General features: G+C 47.6%; 1 protein-coding gene across 1 annotated transcript in view; it reads right to left on the bottom strand.

The window, feature by feature from the left end:
* Positions 1–24,688, bottom strand: part of TECTA (tectorin alpha) — a gene marked incomplete at its 5' end in the record, with an annotated part of 115,844 nt that overhangs the window by 52,795 nt on the left and 38,361 nt on the right. Inside the window, 2 exons of the mRNA XM_080650190.1 lie at positions 3,960–4,159; positions 17,027–17,588. Of these exons, the coding sequence (XP_080506316.1) occupies positions 3,960–4,159; positions 17,027–17,588 (762 nt within the window). The remainder of the gene's footprint in view (positions 1–3,959; positions 4,160–17,026; positions 17,589–24,688) is intronic.

The raw sequence follows: 24,688 nt of genomic DNA on the forward strand, positions 1-24,688 counted from the left end.
GGAGTGGACACAGGCAGGGGGGCCGGGGGACGCTGCGAGTCAGGTGTGGGTCCCGGCCCACCGTGGCCGGCCTCCCGCAGCGCCGATCCGGCCTGACTCCCACGGCAGCCGGTGCTGTGTGAGTCAGGCATGGGTCCCGGCCCACCGTGGCCGGCCTCCCGCAGCGCCGATCCGGCCTGACTCCCACGGCAGCCGGTGCTGTGTGAGTTGGCGTGGGTCCCGGCCCCTTGCACAGCAGGAGGCAGGGCACCTCCTTGCGCAATTTCAGTCGCGCGCTGGGCCTCTAGTAATATTCTAATATCTATGTATGGTGTCAGGTGGGTGCAAGACTTAGCGAGGGATCACACTATAAGTTACGTAAATGTCTAAGCACTATGCCACACATCTGCAAGCAATGCAATACTGAATGTCAACTGTAACTAATTTTCAGTATCTGTAGGGCACTTGTTAAGATTAAATTAAATGTGTGAAGCACAGTTCCTGACCGAGCAGGCACTGGGTAAACCGCAGCTGCTGTGACGGGAGAAGATGCCCGTGCTCTCTCATGGCAAGGATCCAGTTGTGGCTATAACATACCTGCAACAAAGGCAGCCTCAGGGGCAGCGTGTGTGCACTCTTCCCAAGTGGGCGGCATTCTGAGATACAGCTTTCTTTGGTAGTGTCTGCGCTCTGCACCTCGCACTTGTGCTAGACCGAGAACCCCAGAGAACCCTTGGAAATTGTCATGGTTGTCCAGGTGGGTGTGGTCCTGACTAGCAGGCTACGGCCCAGAGACTGGGCACAGAGACTGGGCACACCTGCACCAACTCACTTTACCAACACAGTGCTGCGCAGAGATGTGCTCGTCATACACATAGGTCTCCCTTCTGTCTGCCGCTGTTTTCTGCTAGGACAGACTTATCAAAACCCTGGCTGTCAGCTACAGGGAGGACTCAGATTGGAGGGTAAACAGATACAGGACATCTTCCAAGACACCTGTCCTCAATCCACTTCAAGATGCCACTGCTGATAACTTTAATCCTCAAAGTGAGGTCATTCCTGGACCCATGTCTTCCCTCCTTCCAGACCCGTAGAATATTCTAGGGGCCAGCTGCCTCCAGTTGGCAGAATAATTGAGTGGATGGCCTGGGCTCTTTCTGATAAAAAGTCAAACAGTGCATGTGCGGCGCATGTGGATCTGATGAGGGGTAAGTACTCATCCACAGGAGTGAGGTGGAGACACGGCACCCCAGTACAGTGACCGCCTGGCTGTGCTCCTCAGCTCAATCAGACTCAGTAGCTGCAGCCAGAGAACTGCCCTCCATGCTAACAGCTGGCTGTGTTCTCTCTCTTTATTTCCAAAGAAATCTGTGGAATCAACAAGCCTCCAAGTCTGTTTGAACTGAGACAAGTAAATGTGGATCATTTGTTTTATGAGTTAGCAGATATAAGCTATTGTGAAAACTCACTAACTTCCTGATGAAAAGCAGTGAGTACTGTTTATAGTACTAACTAGAGGCCTGGTGCACGAAATTTGTCCCCTCAGCCCGGCCTGTGCCCTCTCGCAGTCCAGGACCCCTTGGGGGATGTCTGCCTGCTGGCTTAGGCCTGCTTCCCATGAGCAGGCCTAAGCCAGCAATCGGACATCCCTCTCGCAGCCCGGGAGCCCTCACTCCTTACCACCCGGCTCACTGCTCCTTAGCGCTGCCGCAGAAGCAGGAGAGGCTCCCGCTACCACCGCCACACTGGCCAGCCGTCAGCCCGGCTTCTGGCTGAGCGGTTCTCCCCGTGGGAGCGCACTGACCACCAGGGGGCAGCTTCTGCACTGAGCGTCTGCACCCTGGTGGTCAGTGCGCATCATAGTGACCGGTTGTTCTGCCGGAACGACCACTTAGGCCTTTACTATACAGATAGCTGCTAAGAGCTATCCTATGAGCTCCAAGGGCTTCTATACGCATCATTTCATTAACACGCCCGGGTTTTTTATTTACAACACACTGCTCAGGAGAGGAACAACAGCAGCAGCTGCCAATTACTGACCTACGAGGTGCCCTGTACAGGCAAGGCACCTGGCATGGGTTACTTACACAGCGTCATCACTGAGCAGGCTTACTCACATTTCATAGACGCGGCAACTGAGGCCCAGAGTACTGACATGGGCTGTTCAACGTCCCACCACAAGTCACGGTTTAGCGAGGACATTCCTCCGAGCACGGACACCCAGGGTCCCTGCCGAGGGTGCAGGCAGGCTTGCTGGAGGGCTGCAGGCAGGAGGCTCCAGCGGGGGAGGGGCAGGGACCCCCCCTGCAGGGGCAGCAGAGGTAACTGCGTTTTCAGGCTCGAGCGGTTATTTCTTCTCCCAGATTGTGAGGAAATGGAATTTGTTATTCTCATCTACCACATATTCTGCCTTTTCCTTTCAATGATCAATGTTTCTAAGAGCTAACTGCAAAACCCCTCTCCCAAGAAGTCATCTTTGATTAGCTCTACTATTTAACCCTACTTTTCCGTCTTTCTAATACAACATTTAAGCAAATTTCCCACTAAAGGTGAAATTCCCAATGTAAAGTAAATTAGTTGTTCGTGAACAAGTCACTGCATCTTTTCAAAGAGGAGATATTTATTTTTATCTAGTTTATTTCCAATTCAGACATTTCAATCCAATCTGTAAATGCTGCTATTATTTTACATTTCAGATTGGTGAGTATTACTTTTCACTTGTTTTTCTTGTGAAAGTTTTCTTGTTCTTTAAAGTGCATTTGTTTTCCTCTCGGGAACAGATTTCCCTGGAAGCTCCTTAGGGAGGGACCATGCTTTATCGCCCCCAGCACCCGCACAGGGCCCTGCGGGCAGGTGCCGATTCGGGGCTGTGACGGCCTGCTCTCCGGGGAGGAGGCACCAGGGCTCAGGTGGGCGGGGTTCCTGCGGTGAACCTGCAGTCAGCTATACCCGGTCTGACCACTGCCCGTACACCTGAAACTAATGCAGTCCCCTATGTCAACTGTAATAACACATGAAATGTAACTTCAAGTTAAATTAAATAAGGGAAATTTATAAAGGAAAAGTAAACGGTGTGGCGGGCTCCTGTTCTACGAAGTGATGTGCACAAAGGACTTGGCCATTGGCTGTGCGTTCAGCCCCTCATGGAGGGGAGCAAAGGCTAGATGTGGGGCGCGGCCCTCGCAGTCCAGGCGGAGCCCCTGGGAAGCCCCGGCACAGAAGGCACAGGCTTCGGCTTGCGCCCCGGAGCCTCAATCACCAGAAAAGGCAGAGCCGCTCCTCCAGCCTCAGGCCCTATTTCCCAGACAAATATTCCTCGGCTCAGCCCGCACCAGTGTCAGGCCGGCAGCTCCCACCTCTCCAAGCGCCTGCCAGGGCGTGCAAACACGTCAGCAGGAGCGGGAGTCGGGCCCGGGAGTCGCAGGAGAGATGCCAAGTAGAGAGGGGGGGCGGCCGAGGTCAGGGCCGAGGAGGGGGACCGAGGTCAGGGCCGAGGAGGGGGACCGAGGTCAGGGCCGAGGAGGGGGGCCGAGGTCAGGGCCGAGGAGGGGGACCGAGGTCAGGGCCGAGGAGGGGGGCCGAGGCCGCATGCATGTCCCAGCCCAGCACTTCTGAGCCAGAGCCTCTGCCTGTGCCCTCCCTCCTGCAAATGCGCACCCCAATCTTCACAGCGAAGCGGGGGATTGGCCGACTGGGATCCCCTCTTCCTTTTTTTTATGTTTTCCCATTGATTTTTAGGGAGAGTGGATGAGGAGAGAGAGAGAGAGGGGTGGGGGGAGAGAGGGAGAGAGAAGGGGAGAGAGGGACATGGATGTGAGAGAAGCACAGCGATGGGTGGCCTCCTGCCCACCCCGGTCCAGCGCCGCGGGCGGGGGAGGAGCCTGCAACCGAGGTGCGCGCCCAGGACCGGAATGGAAGCGGGCGAACCGGGGCTGTCCTCACGGAGCCCCGGGCGGGATCCCCGCAGAGCGGGCGCCCACCTCGTAGTATTTGCCGTCGGCGTAGCAGCCGCAGCTGGGCGGCGGGATGCAGCTCCTGCCGTTGAGCACGAAGCCCGCGTCGCACTGGCAGCCCTCCACGCAGTAGTGGCCGCAGTCGCTCTTGAGGCGGATGGCGGCGCAGCGCGGCTGGCACACGCTCACGCAGCTCTCGTAGTGGCTGTGCGGCGGGCAGGTGACGGCTGCAACGGAACACAGGCAGGCTCAGACAGTCACCGGAACCGGAACCGGACCACTGGGGAGGTGGAGGGCGCGCCCCGCTTTCCCCATCCCCGCCCCTTTGCTTTGGGGAGCCTCCAGCGATGATCGCTTAAATAATGGGCCGACGAGCAGGCGGAGGCACCGGAGGTTCCTCACGGACCTTGTCCGCTGCTCAGCCTCTGATCTGCTCCCCTAAACCCACCTCCCAGCACGCCTCTCCGCTTCGGGCAGGCACCCCGTCACCGCCTGGGGCACTCACACTGCTCCCCCTGAGCAAGCTGCCCACCCTCTCAGCCTACCCGCACCCCACTCTCCAGGTCTTCACCAAGTCCCCACTCAGCCAACACTGAAACGCACCCTCATCTCAGAACTTCCATTCTAAGAGCAGTTTACGAATGGAATGGCGGGCCTCTGCGCCCTTGGTTTCCCGGAAGGCAAAGGTGGGTGTGCGCAGGCCCCTGTCAACTATGCTCTGTGGGTTCCACCCGCACGCAGACGCTTTCATGGAGAGCGGTGAGGGTTCTGGCGAAGAGGGTGGCTCTGGAGTCAGATGTGAGAGACCAGGTCCTCAATCCGTAACAGGCAGACGCCCCAAAACCTGCCTCATCTCGTGGGGGAAGGACTGAGCTCAGAGCAGTGCTGAGCGGGAGTGCTCAGTGAGTGCTGGCCAATCGTTAAAGACAGGTCTGCCAGGGCTTTATGGGAACTTGCTTTAACAGGTGTATACAGAAAGCACAGCCACTGACATGTGAGAATTACTGTGCTTGCATTGCTGCGTGATATGTTTTACGTGTTTGTGCTGCTGCAGTGAACATGCTTGTACATGTATTTCCCTCGTGAGTAAGTGAACCTGTACAACAAATTCCTGAAAGTGAAATTACTGGGTCAAAGGGTCTGTACATTTAAATTGTTGACAGATGCCACTGCCGTGCCTTCTAAAGAGGCTGCGCTACTTCACCCCCCTCCCAGCGCTGCAGGAGGACGGTGTTCCCCACACTCCTGGACTCTTTATCACCAAATTTCCTGATCCTTGGAAATACGAAAAGTTAAATGCTGTGGCTACAAGGGATTGCATCCAGAATATATAGAGAACCCCTAAAACTCAACAACAAAACCAACCCACAACCTGATTTAAACGTGGGCACAGGACCTGAGCAGACATTCCCCCAGCGAAGTCATATGAACGAAGATCATGAATGACCAGTAAGTACAGAAAATACGTTCCAGGTCACTAACGATCAGAGACATGCAAACCAAAACTACAATGAGACCTCATACGCATTAGGATGGCTACTACCAACACACTGATAAAAACGCCGTGGGGCCTTTACCCCAGGGAGTACTAGGCAGCTGTACAGAGAGGGACCCCTTACCCTTTGGGACAGCATGGAGGGACCTGGAGAGCATCATGCTAAGTGAAATAAGCCAGTCAGAGAAAGACAAGTATCACATGATTTCACTTATTTGTGGAATCTAATGAACAAAATGAATTGACCAATAAAATAAGACCCAAAGCATGGAGGCAGGGAACAGACTGACATACCTTGATGTGGCATTGGGGGGACGAGAAGAGATAAACCAAAGAAGTTATATACTCATATGCACAGCCCATGGACACGGGCAATAGGGGGTGAAGACCTGGGGGGTGGGTGGGTTGGGGCTGGGAGGATAGAGGGTGAAGGGGGGGGAAGGAGAGACATCTATAATACTATCAACAATAAAAATACACATTAAAAAACACACAGGAAAATAGCAAGTGTTGGCAAAGAGTGGAGAAGTTAGAACCCTGTGCACTCTTAAGTTCTAAAGTAAAATGGTGTCACTGCTGTGGAAAACACCATGGCAGGTCCTCAGAACATTAAACATGGAAATTACTATGTGATCCAATAATTCCACATCTAGGTACATACTCAAAATATCTGGAAAAAAGTATCTCAAAAAGATATATGTTCAGCCATGTTCATAGATGTACAAGCAGCCCAAGTGCCATCGATGAATGAATGGATAAACAGAAAGTGGCATTTCCATAAATAGACTATTATTCAGCTTTGACAAGGAGCAAGTTCTGCATTATACGACAACACGATGAACCTTGAGGGCACTATACGAAGGGAAATAAGCTACTCATAAAAGACAAACCCTGTGTGACTCGGCTTACGTGAGGTATCTCAAGTACTCAAGTCCGCAGAGACAGCAATTCCAACACTGGTTACTGGGGGTTGGGAATGGAGAGCTATTGTTTGATGGGTGTGGAGTTTCAGTTTTGCAAGATGAAAAGAGTTCTGGAAACGGATGGTGGTGGTGGTCGCACAATACGGGCATACTTAAGGGCACTGAGTGTGCACTGCAAGTGCTTATGTGCATAAGTCCTGTTATATGTATTTTACCACAATAAAAATGCTGTATCTGTTATATCCGTATTCAGTTTGCATTCTTTGTGCGGCCAGTCATCTTTTCACTGTTTATGACCCATTTGTGTGTCTTTTTCTGTTAACTGTCTTTCACTGGCCTGCGCACATTTTGTCTTATTAAATTATAAGATCTTTATAAATTAAAATAGATGTTTGTCATTCAGTTGTTATTAAATATTTTTCATTTGTCACTTGACTCTGCTTTTGTAGACATGTATTTGATTTTTTCTATGATGTTTTGATATGTAGAAATTTGAAATTTTAAAGTGGTCAAATTTATCAGGTTTCCCTTATGGTTCTCGGTGTTTTGCTTAGAAAAGGTGTATGTACTGCAAGATTACCAAACCCAACCAAACAAAACTCCTTTGTTTTTCTAGTACTTTCATAACTTAAATATTTTTTGTTTAATTTTGGTTTTGTCTGAATTTTAATTTGGAGTGAAGGGTGAAGGAGGAATTTAGCTATTTTTCTCCAATGAGTTGAAATGCCACTTTATTCTGTAGTAATTTCCCTTCAGTGTTTGGGCCTATTTCTATATTTCTCACCTTTTGACGGGGTGGTCTTTCTGTTAATGTTCCAGTGTTCATAACTGAGGCTCTACAATACGTTTCAACAGCTGGGAGATACGCTGCCGATTTAAAGAGTTCATTTGTTGTTTCAAATGTGCTGGTCCCATTTCTCCCACCTGGTGATAAACTTCTTATTTTATACTTCTGATTCTTTCATGGCACCCCCACAATGCTAAGCACATGGCAGGAGGTGAATAAGCATTTGGTTTTTAAAGACAAACTTTGAGAGAAACCAAGATGGCGGCATAAGGTATACACCTGTACGTGCTGCCTCTCACAACCACACCAGAACTACAACTAAAAGACAAAACATCCATCACCCAGAACCACGGGAAAGCTGGCTGAGTAGAAGTTCTACAACTAGAAGGAAAGAGAAAAGAGCATTGAGACCGGGTTGGACGTGCACAGGCACGGAAAAGCACGAAGGCGCGCGAATCGGGCTGGTGGCTGGCGACTGGGTGCGTTGTTTTTTTCAATCCGAAGGGAGACACAAGCTCCCAACTGCTCTGAACTCTAGTGTCTGGCGAAACTCTGGGGACCCAGACTCCTACAGGGAGAAGTGGGACTGTCTGCCATCAGGTTGGAAAGTGAGGGTGGCTCTCCTGCAGAGGTGCGCGCAGCCATCATTGTTTACTGCGCTGGGGCATGGGACACGGGGACTTGGAAATGCGGAGACGCAGAGAGGGCTGACTGGCAGCCATGGCTGTTTGCCATGCCCTAGTGATTCCCTGAGACCCCACCCTACCCAATTTACAAACCCACCCAAACTGTGCACAGCGGCTTTTGCATATGAATGGCCTGCCCTATCACAGCTTAACCTAACAAACTGAAGCTGGGTCAGCTCCAAAACTTCCAAACCCCAAGCAAAGAGGAGAAATCTGCAGATCTTGCTGTAGCTCCTGCTGGATGGCCTCAGACAGTAGCTGACCTGCACCTCCTTGGAGATCCAGAAGCCAGTGTACATAGTGGTCAGTGTGAGATGACACCAGATTTCAACTCCTCACATCCATAAGTGACACACTCAAGAGGCAGACTCAGTGAGCACCAAAGCCCCACTGAAACAAGTCCTGCCCCATAAGGGTGTCTTCAGCACAGCAGCTCTTCCATTATGAACACAGCAGGTCCTCACAGCCAATTGGCCTGGAGGTCAATTCCTCCCAGTGTACCAACAGCAATCAAGGCTTAACTACAACAAGACTGCACTCAACCCACAAAGGGGTGCACCAAGAGTGTCCACCTCAGGTGACTGGGGAGGCTGAACCACTGGGCCCTATAGGTCACCTACCACACAAAGCTACTCTATCAACACAGGGAAGCAGCCAAAATGCGGAGACAAAGAAATATGTCACGAATGAAAGAAATGGAGGAAAGCAAACTACTGGATATAGAGATCAAAACCACAGTTATAAGGTTACTCAAGAATCTTCTAGAAACCTCCGAGGAACTTAGTGAGACCTTTAAGGATCTTAATGAGAATGCCAAAAAAATAGAAAAAGACCAGTCAGAAATTAAGCATACACTGTCTGAAATAAAGAATAATATACAGAAATTCAACAGTAGACCAAAGGACCCCAAGAATCAAACCAAAGATTTGAAATATGAGGAAGCAAAACACACTCATCCAGAAAAACAAAAAGAAAAAAGAATATGAAAATATGAAAATAGTGTAAGGAGACTTTGGGACAACTTCAAGCGTACCAACATCCAAATTATGGGGGTGCCAGAAGAAGAGAGAGAGCAAGATACTGAAAACCTATTTGAAGAAATAATGACAGAAAACTTCCCCTACCTGGTGAAAGAAATAGACTTACAAGTCCAGGAAGCGCAGAGAACCCCAAACAAGATGAACCCAAAGAGGACCACACCAAGACACATCATAATTAAAATGCCAAGAGCAAAAGACAAAGAGAGAATATTAAAAGCAGCAAGAGAAAAACAGTTAGTTACCTACAAGGGAGTACCCATAAGACTGTCAGCTGATTTCTCAACAGAAACTATGCAGGCCAGAAGGGAGTGGCAAGAAATATTCATAGTGATGTACAGCAAGAACCTACAACCAAGATTACTCTACCCAGCAAAGCTATCATCAGAATTGAAGGTCAGATAAAGAGCTTCACAGATAAGAAAAAGCTAAAGGAGTTCATCACCATCAACCCAGAATTATATGAAATGCTGAAGGGTATTCTTTAAGAAGAGGAAGAAGAAGAAAAAGGTAAAGATAAAAATTATGAACAACAAATACATATCTATCAACAAGTGAATCTAAAAATCAAGTGAATAAAAAGTCTGATGAACAGAATAAATTGGTGAATATAATAGAATCAGGGGCATAGAAAGGGAGTGGACTGACAATTCTTGGGGGTAGGAGTTGCGAGGGGTGCGGGAAGAGATTGGACAAAAATTGTACACCTATGGATGAGGACAGTGGTGGGGGGTAAGGGCAGAGGGTGGGGTGGGAACCGGGTGGAGGGGAGCTATGGGGGGAAAAAAGAGAAACATCTGTAATAATCTGAACAATAAAGATTTATTTAGCCGAAACCGGTTTGGCTCAGTGGAAAGAGCGTCGACTTGCGGACTGAAGGGTCCCGGGTTCAATTCCGGTCAAGGGCATGTACCTTGGTTGCGGGCACATCCCCAGTGGGAGGTGTGCAGGAGGCAGCTGATCGATGTTTCTCTCTCATCGATGTTTCTAGCTCTCTATCCCTCTCCCTTCCTCTCTGTAAAATATCAATAAAAAAAAAATATATATATATATATAAAAAAAAGATTTATTTAAAAAAATAAGCACAAACTTTGAAGTACGAATACTGATTCTCTCGGCCCAGATGAAGTAATGAGGGCTGAGTGTGGCAGCTCTACCCCTGGCTTTGCACACGGTCACAGACGCGTCTGTCCCCAGGGCCGGGCTGAGTCGGCCTCTGTTCCCAGGTGGGCAGGACGCCCGGGCTCCCTGAAGACCAATGCTTGCGGCCGAATGGACCAGGGAGTTGAAATGGCCCGGTTTGGGCCCTGCTCTGCCACTAACTAGCAGTGCCACGCAGGGCAGGTGCGTGCCCTCTCTAAACCTCTTTTCCTCATCTGTAAAATGGGCGCAATAACATCTCCCTCATCTCGTCGTTACAAGGTAAAGCGAGGCCCAATTTTCAGAGCTTCTGGAACGATGCCCGGTCCTCGCGATAGCTCCTGCTGGAGCAGTCCCTGTCGGAGGAGCAGTAGAAGCTTCCCTTCAGTTATTCAACAGAAGCTCACTGGCTCTCCGGAGAACTGTGTAAGGAAACCCCTCATTACCTGACTTTGCAACCAGGACTCTGAAGCAGCCGCTGACAAAAGGGAGAAGGATAACGCTATTCAGCCTTGATGACCACTGACCAGGCACCAGGCACGGGCGGCCCGGCGCAGGAGACATCACCCCAGGTAATGCCACAGTGGCTGGCGGACTCCGCCCACTCCCGATCCTCCAGACCCGTGGTCGGCAAACTGCGGCTCGCGAGCCACATGCGGCTCTTTGGCCCTTTGAGTGTGGCTCTTCCACAAAATACCACGGCCTGGGCGAGTCTATTTTGAAGAAGTGGCGTTAGAAGAAGTTTAAGTTTAAAAAATTTGGCTCTCAAAAGGAATTTCAATCGTTGTACTGTTGATATTTGGCTCTGTTGACTAATGAGTTTGCCGACCACTGCTCTAGACTGTGTGCCGCCTGCAGCCCCAGGGGAGCCCCCAGCGCCCCAGGGCCTGGGCCTGACAGGCTGGGGAGGCAGCGCCCACTGTGGGGAGAACACTGCCCAACTACTGACAGCTACGTCGCAGGGTTGCTGTGGGCAGTGCAGACACACGGGGCGCTTAGAGCAGTGCCCGGCCCTCGTCAGAGCTGAGTCCTGTGCATGGATTGCTTTCTTCACTTACTGTACTTTCACTCTCTAGCACTTTAAGTCCCCCATTTTATTTTATTGCTTAAAATATATTTGTATTGATTTCAGAGAGGAAGGGAGAGACAGAAATATCAATGAGGAGACTCATTTATCGGCTGCCTCCTGCACGCCCCACACTGGGGATCGAGCCTGCAACCCGGGCATGTGCCCTGACTGGGAATCAAACCATGGCCTCCTGGTTTGTAGGTCGATGCTCACCCACTGAGCCACGCCGGCCGGGCAAGTCCCCCCTTTTAAGGCACTGAAAGCATGATAGACTCAGTTGAATGAATTTTGAGGAGCGGTTAGTAATCAAGACGATTCACTCCCCTCCCTTGGATGTCCCACTGGGTGAATGCGGCTTCAGGTGAGGAACTGGGCGCTAACTTCCGTCTCCAGGCCTGCTGACCGCACTGACCGCCAGGAGCAGCGTCCACCGCTCCCAGCGAAGCCGGCGTCTAACCTTCCTCCGAGCACCGCCTCTCAGCTGCAGCCTGTGAGGAGGTTGCTGGTCGGAGGGCAGGGGGACAGGAAAATGCCTTCAGACCCTTCATGAAATCCCTCTCTAAGCTGCCTCCTCACCCTGCCCTAGGGTTAGCCCTGGGGCCCGCGCTCCGCAGCGGTAGGGAGGCCTTCGTCTTCAGAGGTAATGTCACACGGGCTTGCTAACTCAGCTCCTTTCCCTCCTCCTAAGTGAGAAAAATGAGACCCACAGTTAAGATGCGAGTCCCTGGCATTAGCCCGTCGAGAACAATTCTTCCTATGGCATCTGCTCATGGCAGCGGGAAGCCGGGGTGTGGCATACACTGTGCCTGCTCCTAGCCCAGCCCTCCTGGAGAGCAGCTCAGCCTGCGCCCCGGGTGCAGGGAAAGGGGCTCCTTGCAGTGGGTCTCAAGATGGAGCAAGCAGTGTCCTCAAAACTCTTTCCTCACGTGCACCGCTCAGGGCCCCGGCACCACAGCCTGGTGCTGACCCGCCGAATCCATGGCGACTCTGGGGTTACCCGGACCCTGGCTTTTTGTTACCTGTTTATGCTACTGAAGTTACAGAGGCCAATGAGTGTGCCAGTCACGCCTGGCATCACAACTCAGCGCCTCACTCTGGGGCCAATTCAGGATGAAATGCTGTTAACATATTTCTCTCCCTCTCCCCATTTCCTCCCTCGTGCTACACGAGCCCAATCATGTGGAATATAAATGAACTGCAGAGTATTACACTATAACACTGTGTCTGGGTTTTCATCCAAATCTCCTTCTCCAGAATGCAAAGGGAGTTTGTTCTCCGGGACCCCGGCTTATCACGTATTTAGAGCCCCAGCATTCGGCATCCCTCTGTAGCCTTTTCATGCAGCTAGGTCTAAAAAGAAATCGGTGTAGCCAATGAGACTGAGATGGGAAAACACTAAGGCAGATCGGCCCAAGACCAAGAGTGGTTTCTCCTCCAGTTTTTTCCTAGAACAACGTGTTAGATGAAGGCAAATGGTTTCAGTACATAGTATAGCAGTACAGGGTATGGGTTGAGAGCATAAGCTTTGGGGTTAAAAAGGTCAAATTCAGACTTTGCCACTGAGATAGTATAACTTTAGGCAAGTTATGTAATTCCTCAGAATCTCGGGTTTTTGCCAACTGATTGGGTCACTGAAGAGAATAAATAAGATGATGCTGATGAAGTGTTCAGCACAGGGACTGGCCCAGAGCAAGCCACTGGTATAAGAATAGCATTTAGCATGCATACAATGTGCTGCTGCGCTGTCAACAACCTAGTGTTATCCTCCTGGCGTTTCTGGAGCATGAAGGGTGTAGGCAACAGCTTCATCACAGCATTATGGGGGCGGGGGGGGGGGGGGGGGGGTGAGACTGAGAACCAGGGAGGAAAAGCTAAATGCTCCCAGGATAGAGCAAGGCTAGAACCCAGGGGCTCCCAGTCTGTTTCCAATGCTTTCAGCACCTTGCAGTGTGTCATAAGCACAAAGTCTGATACATGACATATATGAATCAAATCGATAGACTAACACACTAGAGAAAGCCTACATATTCATAGTAAACAATGGGCCCATGAGGTTCTAGAGCTAACTAACTAACTAACCTACTAACTAACTCTTTCCCTATAGGTCCTTTGTTAGAATTAGAAAAAATATAAATATTATTGATTTCAGAGAGGAAGGGAGAGAAAGAGAGAAATAGAAACATCAATGATGAGAGGGAATCATTGATCACTGCCTCCTGTGTGCCCCTGACCTGGAATCAATCACTGAGCCACACCGGCCAGGCAGGCTCTGTGTTTTATATAAATGATTGGGTCAAGCTGGTGGAACAGGTAAATGCTGTGCTTGCCGCATCTCACGACCACATAAAAATTACAACTGAACAGCCATCATTCAGAACTTCCTGAAGTCCTACAACTTAAGGATACACAGAAGAAGCCACATCAAGACAGATGGAAGGAGCTGGTCCCACACCCACCTGTGGCAGATAAGAATCGGGAGGGATATCCCAGTGGCAGAGATCTCCCCTGAGGAGGGAAGAGTCCCAGTCCCACACCAGGCTCCAAGGTTACAGTGCTGGGAAGAGAGGTCCCCATAACTTCTGGCTGTGAAAACCAGCAGGGATTGTGGCTGAGTGAGACAGAGGCTGCTGGAGTCCCAGGCAGTTCCTCTTAAAGGACACACACATGGACTTACTGACAGTCTCACTCACTCCGAGCTCCAGCGCTGGGGCAGCAGCTTGACAGGGACATATGGGGAGGAACTGAATTGTCTGGTTTCAGGACGAGGGCTGGAGTAGTTCTGTCCCAGACATAAGTGTCCCAGACATAATCCATTGTTCCTTTGTTGATCCCTCTCCCCACCCTGCCTGCACTCGCATTTGGGCATCGTATCTGAGTCTCCATTAACCTAGCTAAAACTGTTTGTCCTGCCCTGGTGACTCCCTGAGACCTTGCCCCACCCAACTTGCAGGTCCACCCAAGCTGCTTCCAGTGGCTTTTCCTTACAAACAGGCTATCTTGGTTCATGTTGTGAGATTTTCCTAAAACTCTCAAAGTTTCACAAACCCCAGACAAGCAGCATCTGGCCTCAGATGTCTTGCTACGCAGCCCTCAGCCTGGCGCCAGCTGCAGCCTCAGTTCACAGCTTAGGCTCTCAGGCACCTGTGAGCCCAGGACAAGTGGCAACCATCTGCAGATAACTTCACGGCTTGTACCAAGTGGCCCCAAGCAGGGCACAGGCAGCAGCTGACCTTGGCCTGCACCAGAGCCCCTACCAAGAGGCCCCAGAACCAACACAGAGTGGCCAGATTTAAACCACACCAGAGCACCACATCCACAAATGACACACTCAGAGGGCAGGCTCCAGGGCCCTACTGAAGTGAATCCTGCTTCATAGGGTCAGCCCCTACCCAACTACTCTGCTGTAGTCATGACCAGTCCTCACAAACAATCATCCTGAGCAATCAGCCAAGATCAACCAATCATAAATTACAACAGAAAGGCACCCACACCCACACAAGGGATACATCTGGAACACCTGGCTCAGGTGACCAGGGAGACTGTGCCACTACATGAGGCCACTCTACCAAGAACAGGAGATGTAGCAGCTCTACCTAATACATAGAAACAAACACAGAGAGACAGTCAAAATGAGGAGACACAGAAACGTGTCCTAAATGAAAGAACAGAACAAAACTCCAGAAAAAAAACCAAAATAAACAAAATAAAGACAAGCAATCTACCAGATGCAGAGTTCAAAACACAGGTTATAAGGATGCTCAATGATCTAGTGAGAACTTCAACAACAAAGAGATAAGAAACATAAAATTAGAGATAGAAAACATAAAAAGAACCAGTCAGAAATGAAAAATACAGTAACTGAAATGGAGAATACATTAGAGGGAATCAACAATAGATTAGATGAAACAGAGGACAGAATCAACAATCTGGAAGGTAAGGTAGCAGAATACTCCAATCAGAATGGCAAAAAGGAAACAATGAAAAATGATAAGGATGGCCCAGCCGGTGTGGCTCAGTAGGTGAGCACTGACCCATGCATCAAGAGAGCACAGGTTTGATTCCCGGTCAGGGCACATGCCCAGGGCTGCAGGCTTGATCCCTAGCAGGGGGCGTGCAAGAGCAGCCAATCAATGATTCTCTCTCATCACGGATGTTTCTATCTCTCTCTCCCTCTCCCTTCCTCTCTCTAAAATCGATAAATGCATATTTTAAAAAAACAGATGAGGATGTTTAAGGGGCCTCTGGGACAACATCAATTGTACCAACATTTGCATCATAGGGGTCCCAGAAGAAGAGAGAGAGCAAGGAATTATAAACCTATTTGAAGAAATAATGATGAAAATCTTCCCTAATACGGTAAAGAAAATAGACATATAAGCATAGGAAGTGTAGAGAGTCCCAAAATAGATGAACCCAAAGTTTCAGACCAAGACACATCGTAATTAAAATGCCAAAGGTTAAAGACAAAGAGAGAATTTTAAAAGCAGCAAGAGAACAGCAGTTAGTTACCTACAAGGGGCTTCCAACTGATCTCTCAACAGAAACTTTGCAGGCCAGAAGGGACTGGCACAAAATATTCAAAGTGAGGAGAAGCAATCGAGGTTACTCTGTCCAGAAAAGCTCTCACTTAGAATTGAAGGAGGCAAAGAGCTACCCAGATAGACCACTAAGAGAGCACATCGCCACCAAACAGTGTTACAGGAAATGTTCAAGGGTCTTCTTTAAGAAGAAGAAGAAAAAGATGGAAAATATGAATAATAAAATGGCAATAACTATATATCTGTAAACAATTACTTCAAATGTAAAGATTAAGTGCTCCAATAAAAAAAAATATAGGGTAGCTGAATGGATAAGAAAACAAGACCCTTACATATGCTGCCTACAAGAGACCCACTTCAGATTAAAAGACACACACAGACTGAAAGTAAATGAATGTAAAAATATATTTCATGCAAATGGAAACAAACATAAAAGCTCGGGTAGCAATACTTACACCAGACAAAACAGACTTTACAGCAAAATCTATAAAAAGGGACAAAGAAGGACCCAGCAATTTCTCTTTGAGTATTATATCCAAGAGAAACCCAAAACATCAATTCAAAAGCGTATGCATCCATATGTTCATTGTAGCGTTATTTAAAATATGAAAGATATGAAAGCAACCTAAGTGTCCATCAATAAATGAATGTCTAAAGAATAAATGGTGCATATATACAGTGGATATAATGCTGCCATAAAAAAGAATGAAATCTTACTATGTGCAACAACATGGATGGACCTAGAGTGTATTATGCTGAATGAAATAAATCAGACAGAGAAAGAAAAAAACTAATATTTCACTAGTATATGGAATCTCAAAAACAAAATAAGTGAGCAAACAAATCAGAAACAAAGTCAGAGATACAGAGAACATTTTGATGGTTGCCAGATGGGAGGGGAGTTTGGGGAAATGGGTGAAAAAGGAGAAGGGATTAAAAAGTACAAATTAATAGTTACAAAATAGTCAAGGGGATGTAAATTATAGCAAAGGTAATATTATAATAAGTATGTATTGTGTCAGATGGGTAATAGATTTATTGGGTGATTTCCTTGTAAGTTATATAAGTGCCTAATTACTATATTGTACACCTGAAACTAATATAATATTGTATGTCAACCATAACTGAAAAATAAAGATTTTTAAAATAATAAAGTATAATATATTTTTTAAAAAGAAAAAAGTAAATGATTTTATTTTATCCTCAGAGCAACATATGAAATAAGTGATTTTAACTCAATCTTATAGATAAAGCCATGGAGGCACTGGGAGGTTATACATGACGTTTCAGACAATAAACTCAATTCCAAAGTGCTTATCCTTAAATTGCTCTGCTCAGCTTTCTCTGTCGCCTATGGGGATGGAAGACTGGCACGTCCACACCAATCAAGACACAAGGCAAGATAAGGGGAGGACTCACAGCAGGATGTGTAATTCCTCCAGCCGGTCACGGCGATGCCCTGTGTCTGGCAGGTGCTGGCGTAGTTCTGCAGCCAGCTGCAGGCCGTCTGCACGGCGCCCCCATCGATGCAGGAGTCAAACAGGCAGTTCTTGTAGAAGAAGGCGGGGCTGACTTTGCTGTGACACTTGGTGAAGCCCGCGTTCTGGCTGGGGATCAGGCTGCACAGCTGCTGCACCTTGGAGAAGCCTTCCACCTTGACACAGGAGGGGCAGCGGTCCCCACAGCCCACCTGGCAGAAGGTGTCCCTCTTCACCCAGCTCTGCCCAAACTCATTGATGCTGGATGCAAGCAGCCCCATGGGCATCTCCAGATCGTCATCAGGGTTGCCGTTATAGCGGCCACACAAACCTGAGGTGCCGTTCTGCATGGTCCGTGGGACTGTGATTGACAGGAAGGTCTTCCAGTCATACACGACCTTCAGGCCGAAATCTGTCTCCACCACTACGTGGAAGCCAAAGGAAAAGATATTTATCTTCCCTTGTCCCAGTTTCAAAGGGAGATACAGCCGTTCATTGTTGACCTGCAAGAGAAAGAGGGTTGAAGTAGAGGAATTCTAGAGACCACCCAGCTCTTCTCCTAATGATTAGTCTTCAGAGAGGTCACCCAAGAAGGTGATTTGAGCAGGTTGAATACAATCTCTGCATTTAGTGTTATGTCAGTCAGCTCTGAACAATTATATGCCAAACAAGCTGGACAATGTGGATGAAATGGACAAATTCCTAAAAAACTACAATCTTCCAAACCTGAACCAGGAGGAATCAGAAAACCTGAATAGGCCAATAACAACTGATGGAATAGAAGCAGTAATCAAAAAACTCCCAGCCAACAAAAGCCCTGGTCCGGATGGCTTCACAGGGGAGTTTTACCAAACTTTCAAAGAAGAACTAAGACACCTCTACTCCTCAAACTATTTCAAAAATCCAAGAGGAAGGAACACTTCCAAGCTCTAAAGACACTGCAGATAAAGGCACACAGATAAAGACACTACAAAGAAAGAGAATTACAGGTCAATATCCCTGATGAATATAGATGCTAAAATCCCCAACAAAGTATTAGCAAATTGAATCCAGCAATATATTAAAAATATGATACACCATGATAACATGGGATTTATTCCAGGAATGCAAGGCTGGTGCAATATTCACAAATCAATAAATGTGATACATCACATAAAAAATTGAAAGACAAAATTCACATGATCATATAATAGATGCAAAAAAGTGTTAGACAAAATCTAACACCCATTTTTGATAAAAACTCTCAGCAAAGTGGGAATAGAGGGATCATATATCAACACAATAAAGGCCACATATGACAAACCTACAGCGAACACCATACTCAAAGGGCAAAAACTAAAACCATCTCCCCTAAGAATAAGAACAAGACAGTGATGTCTGCTTGTACCACTCTTATTCAACACTAGAGGCCCAGTGCATGAAATTGGTGCATGGGGGTGAGGGGAGGAGTGGAGGGGTCTCTCAGCCCGGCCTGCGTCCTCTCGCAATCCAGGACCCCTCAGGAGATGTCGGGCCTAAACCGGCAGTTGGACATCCCTCTCGCAATCCGGGACGCTGCATGCACCAGTGACCATGCTTTTCATACAGGTGAAAGGCATCTTGCTGTTGTATGGGCAGCTACATTTTTTTGCCCTGATTATAAAAAGTAGTACATAACATGATCCTTCTGAGGCAGTAGTACCATTTCCCCATCTTATGGGTGGAAAAACTGAAGCAGAGAGAAGTTAAGTAATTGGTTTTGTCACACAGTTGTAAGTGTCAGAATCAGGGCTGACCACAAAATGTGCATGCCAGAGTCCATGCATGTCATCGCTGCATCATCCTGTTTTATCAGTGTTAGAGTGGCCTTGCCAGGTTTTAATTTTTAAGTCTAAGAGACTGTTCCCAAAAAATAGGGTAGGGTCCCTGGGCCTGGCTGGCAATCAGGGCCATTTGGGGGGCGACCAGTGGGTGGGGTGATTGGGGGTCTCCTTCCCCCCTTGCTGGCACCCACCTTGGCTGGTGGCCTGGCACCACCCACTGGCCGGCCCACCCCCGATTGCTGCTGCTGGTCACCTCCCTCTCAGGGGGCAGACGCTCAACAGAGGAGCTGCCCCCTGCGTTGAGCGTCTGCCCCCTGGTGGTCAGTGCACATCATAGAAACTGGTCGGTCCGCATTTTGGTCGATTTGCATATTAGGATCTTATTCTATAGGATAGCACTGGAAGTCTTAGCCACAGAGATCAGAGAAGGGAAGACCTAAAAGGCACCCAAATTGGAAAGGAGGAAGTAAAACTATCACTATTTGTAAGTGACATGCTATTGTACATAGCAAATCCTAAAGACTCCACCAAAACACTACCAGGTTTAATAAATGAACTCAGCAATGTAGCAGGATACAGAATTAACACCCAGAAATTGCATTTTTATACACCAATAATAAATTCTCAGAAAGAGAAACTAAACTAACAATCCCATTTATCATTGCAACAAAAAATTAAGATACTTAGGAATAAACTTAAGAAAGGATGTAAAAAACATGTATTCAGAAAATTACAGAACATTGGAAAAAGAGATAGAGGAAGATATAAACAAGTGGAAGAATATACCATGTTCATGGATTGGCAGAATTAACATTATTCAAATGTCCATACTACCCAAAGCAATCTATAGATTCAATGCAATCCCTATAAAATACCAACAGCATATTTCACAGAACTAGAAGAAATACTCCAAAAATTTATATGAAACCAAAAAAGACTCAGAATAGGCACAGCAATCTTAAGAAAGAAGAATAAAGTTGGGGGGATCACAATACCAGATATCAAATTATACTACAAAGCCACTGTACTCAAAACAGCCTGGTACTGGCACAAGACAGAGACCCCAGAAATCGACCCAAGCCATTACGCTCAGTTAATATTTGACAAAGGGCTGGGAAACCAAGATGGCAGCATAGGTAAACACCTGAACTTGTTGCCTCGCAACCACTTCAAAACTACAACTAAAAGACACAACGGGTATCATCCAGAACCACGGGAAGGCTGGCTGAGTGAAAATTAAACAACTAGAAGGAAAGAGAAAAGCACACTGAGACTCAGAGGAGGTGCGGAAGTAAAGTGCAGAGGTACAGAGGCGCGAGCGAGTGCGCACGGAAAGGGCTGGCAACTGAGTACACTGTTGTCTTTTTCAATAGGGAGGGAGATACAAGCTCCCGACTGCTCTGAACTCCAGTTCTGGGCAAGACTCTGGGGACCCAGACTCTATGGGGAGAAACTGGACTGTCTGGCATCGGGCAGAACTCCAGGGCGGCTTTCTCTCAGAGGTGCTTGCAACGATCATTGTTCCTACATGGTGCCACAGGACACAGAGACACGGGACCTCTTCCGGGCAGGGCTGATGGTCAGCCATTGCTGTTTGCTCCACACTGGTGATTTCCTGAGACTCAGCCCCACCCAATTTACAACCCCACCTAAGCTGTGCGCAGAGGCTTTTGCATATGAATGTCCTGGCCCTTTGCAATCTGAAACCTAACTTACTGCAGCTGGGTCAGAGAGCCTCAGAGCCTCCAAAAGAAGTCCCAAGGCTGGACAGCAGCTTGCATTGCTTCACAGCTGGGCCTCATCTGGGCACCTCCAAACCCCAAACAAAGAGAAGGAATCTGCAGATCTCTCTGTAGCTCCTGCTGGGCAGTCTCTCTCCTTGGAGATCCAAGAGCCAGTGTACCCAGTGGTCAGAGAGAGACCATCCAGACTACAACTCTTCAGATCCATAAGAGACACACTCAAGGGGCAGAATCAGTGAGCGCCAACCCTACTGAAGCAAGACTTGCCCCATAAGGGTGTCTCCAGCACAGAAGTTCTCCCATCACAGACACAACTGATCCTCATAGCCAACTGGCCTGGAGGTCAATTCCTCCCAGTGATACCAACAACAATCAAGGCTTAACTACAACAAGACTGTGCACACAGGAGAAACCAAGATGGCGGCATAGGTAAACACCTAAACTGCTGCCTCGCACAACAATTTCAAAACTACAACTAAAAGACAGAACGGACACCATCCAGAACCACAGGAAAGCTGGCTGAGTGAAAATTCTACAACTAGAAGGAAATAGAAAAGCTCACAGAGAATTGGAGGTACGGCAAAGGGTCTTTGTGCGCGCAGGGAGGAAGGGCGGCTGAGAGCCTGGCTGACTTTCTCTGGCAGAAGGGGGAAAGAAGCCCCCGACCGCACTGAACCCCAGTTCTGACTGCACTGAACCTCAGTTCCGGGCGAGCCCCTGGGGACCCACGCTCTTACGGGGGGAGTCTGGACTCTCGGGCGGAGACTCGGGAGCCGGGGAAGGCGGAGGACTGAAAGCGCGCACGCGCCAGTGCGCACAAAGGCTGCGGAGGTTACCACAGGCTTTCCCTAGTGGAAGGGAGTCAGAGGCTCCTGAATGCACTGAGCCCCAGTTCTGACTGCAGTGAACCCCAGTTCCAGGCGAGCCCCTGGGGACCCACGCTCTTGTGGGGGGAGTCTGGACTCTTGGGCGGAGACTCGGGAGCCGGGAAGGCAGAGGTCTGAAGGCACGCACGTGCGCGCAAGGGCAAGGCTGATGGGAAGCCAAGACTGAGACTCCACCCCATCCAAGCTGAGCACAGAGGCTATTGCAATTTGGCAAGTCTAATCCTATAAGGCTGTCTCCAGCACTGAACTTCTCCCAGCATAGACACAGCTGATCCTTACAGCCAACTGGCCTGGAGGTCAATTCTTCCCAGTGATACCAACAACAATAAAGACTTAATTACAACAAGGCTGTACACACAGTCCACAAAGGGGTGCACCAAGAGTGTCCACCTCAGGTTAACTGGGGAGGCAGACCCACTGGGCCATATTGGAAACCTAGCACACAAATCTACCTTACCAACTCAGGGAAGCAGTGAAAATGCGGCGTCAAAGAATCAGATCACAAACGAAAGAAATGGAGGAAAACAAACGACTGGATATAGAATTCAAAACCACGGTTATAAGGCTTTTTAAGAATATTCTAGAAAAGGCCGATAAATATAACGAGACCCTCGAAGATATGAAAAAGGACCAACTAGAAATTAAACATACACTGACTGAAATAAAAAATATTATACAGAGACCCAAAAACAGACAAGAGGAACACAAAAATCAAGTCAAAGAATTGAATTACAAAGAAGCAAAAAACACTCAACTGAAAAAGCAAAAAGCAAAAAAAAAAAATCCAAAAAGTTGAAGATAATGTAAGAAGACTCTGGGACAACTTCAAGCGTACCAACATCAGAATTATGGGGGTGCCAGAAGAAGAGAGAGAGCAAGATACTGAAAACCTATTTGAAGAAATAATGACCGAAAACTTCCCCCACCTGGTGAAAGAAATAGACTTACAAGTCCAGGAAGCCCACAGAACCCCAAACAAAAGGAATCCAAAGAGGACCACACCAAGACACATCATAATTAAAATGCCAAGAGCAAAAGACAAAGAGAGAATATTAAAAGCAGCAAGAGAAAAACAGTTAGTTACCTACAAGGGAGCACCCATACGACTGTCAGCTGACTTTTCAACAGAAACTATGCAGGCCAGACGGGAGTGGCAAGAAATTTTCAATGTGATGAAGAGCAAGAACCTACAACCAAGATTACTCTACCCAGCAAAGCTATCATTCAGAATTGAAGGGCAGATAAAGAGTTTCACAGACAAGAAAAAAGCTAAAGGAGTTCATCACCACCAAACCAGTATTATATGAAATGCTGAAAGGTATTCTTAAAGAAGAGGAAGAAGAAAAAAGTAAAGAGAAAAATTATGAACAACAAATACATATCTATCAACAAGTGAACCTAAAAATCAAGTGAATTAAAAACCTGAGGGACAGAATAATCTGGTGAATATAATAGAATCAGGGGCATAGAAAGGGAGTGGACTGATAATTCTCAGGGGGAAAGGGGTATGGGGGGTTCATTAAGAGACCGGACAAAAATCATACACCTATGGATGAGGACAGTGGGGGGGAGGTTAGGGCAGAAGGTGGGGTGGGAAATGGGTGGAGGGGAGCTATACGGGAAAAAAGGAGAAATAATTGTAATAATCTGAATAAAGATTTATTTTTTTAAAAAAAAAAGACTGTGCACACAGCCCACAAAGGGGTGCACCAAGAGTGTCCACCTCAGGTAACTAGGAAGGCTGAGCCACTGGGCCCTGTAGGACACCTAGCACACAAGGCCACACTATCAACACAAAGAAGCAGCCAAAATGTGGAGACAAAGAAACAGGTCACAAATGAAAGAAATGGAGGAAAGCAAACGACTGGATATAGCGTTCAAAACCACGGTTATAAGGTTATTCAAGAATCTTCTAGAAACCACCAATAAATTTAGTGAAACCCTCAAGGGTATGAAAAAGGACCAACTCGAAATTAAGCATACACTGACTGAAATAAAGAACAGTATACAGAGATCCAACAGCATACTAAAGGATCCCAAGAATCAAGTCAAAGATTTGAAATACGAAGAAGCAAAAAACACCCAACCGGAAAAGCAAAAAGAAAAAAGAATCCAAAAATATGAAGATAGTGTAAGGAACATCTGGGACAACTTCAAGCATACCAACATCACATCATGGGGGTGCCAGAAGAAGAGAGAGAGCAAGATATTGAAAACCTATTTGAATGCCCTGACTGGTTTGGCTCAGTGGATAGAGTGTCGGCCTGCGGACTGAAGGGTCCCAGGTTTGATTCCGGTCAAGGGCATGTACCTTGGGTGTGGGCAGATCCCCAGTAGGGGGTGTGCAGGAGGCAGCTTATCAATGTTTCTCTCTCATCGACGTTTCTGGCTCTCTGTCACTCTCCCTTCCTCTCTGTAAAAAATCAATAAAATATATTTTCAAAAAAAGAAAACCTATTTGAAGAAATAATGACAGAAAACTTCCCCTACCTGGTGAAAGAAATAGACTTACAAGTCCAGGAAGCGCAGAGAACCCCAAACAAAAGGAATCCAAAGAGGACTACACCAAGACACATCATAATTAAAATGCCAAGAGCAAAAGACAAAGAGAGAATATTAAAAGCAGCAAAAGAAAAACAGTTAGTTACCTACAAGGAAGTACCCTTAGGACTGTCAGCTGATTTCTCAACAGAAACTATGCAGGCCAGAAGGGAGTGGCAAGAAATATTCAAAGTGATGAATAGCAAGAACCTACAACCAAGATTACTCTACCCAGCAAAGCTATCATTTAGAATGGAAGGTCAGATAAAGAGCTTCACAGATAAGAACAAGCTAAAGGAGTTCATCACCACCAAACCAGTATTATATGAAATACTGAAGGGTATTCTTTAAGAAGAGGAGGAAGAAGAAAAAGGTAAAGACAAAATTATGAACAACAAAGTGACAACAGATACATATCTATCAACAAGTGAATCTAAAAATCAAGTGAATAAAAAGTCGGATGAACAGAATAAACTGGTGAATAGAATAGGACCAGGGGCATAGAAAGGGAGTGCACTGACAATTCTCGGGGAAAAGGGGTGTGGGGGGTGTGGGAAGAGACTGGACAAAAATCATATACCTATGGATGAGGACAGTGGGGGTGGGGTAAGGGAAGAGTGGGCGTGGGAAC

Source organism: Plecotus auritus (genome assembly GCF_963455305.1).
Source record: "Plecotus auritus genome assembly, chromosome: 13".
Taxonomy (NCBI): Eukaryota; Metazoa; Chordata; class Mammalia; order Chiroptera; family Vespertilionidae; genus Plecotus; species Plecotus auritus.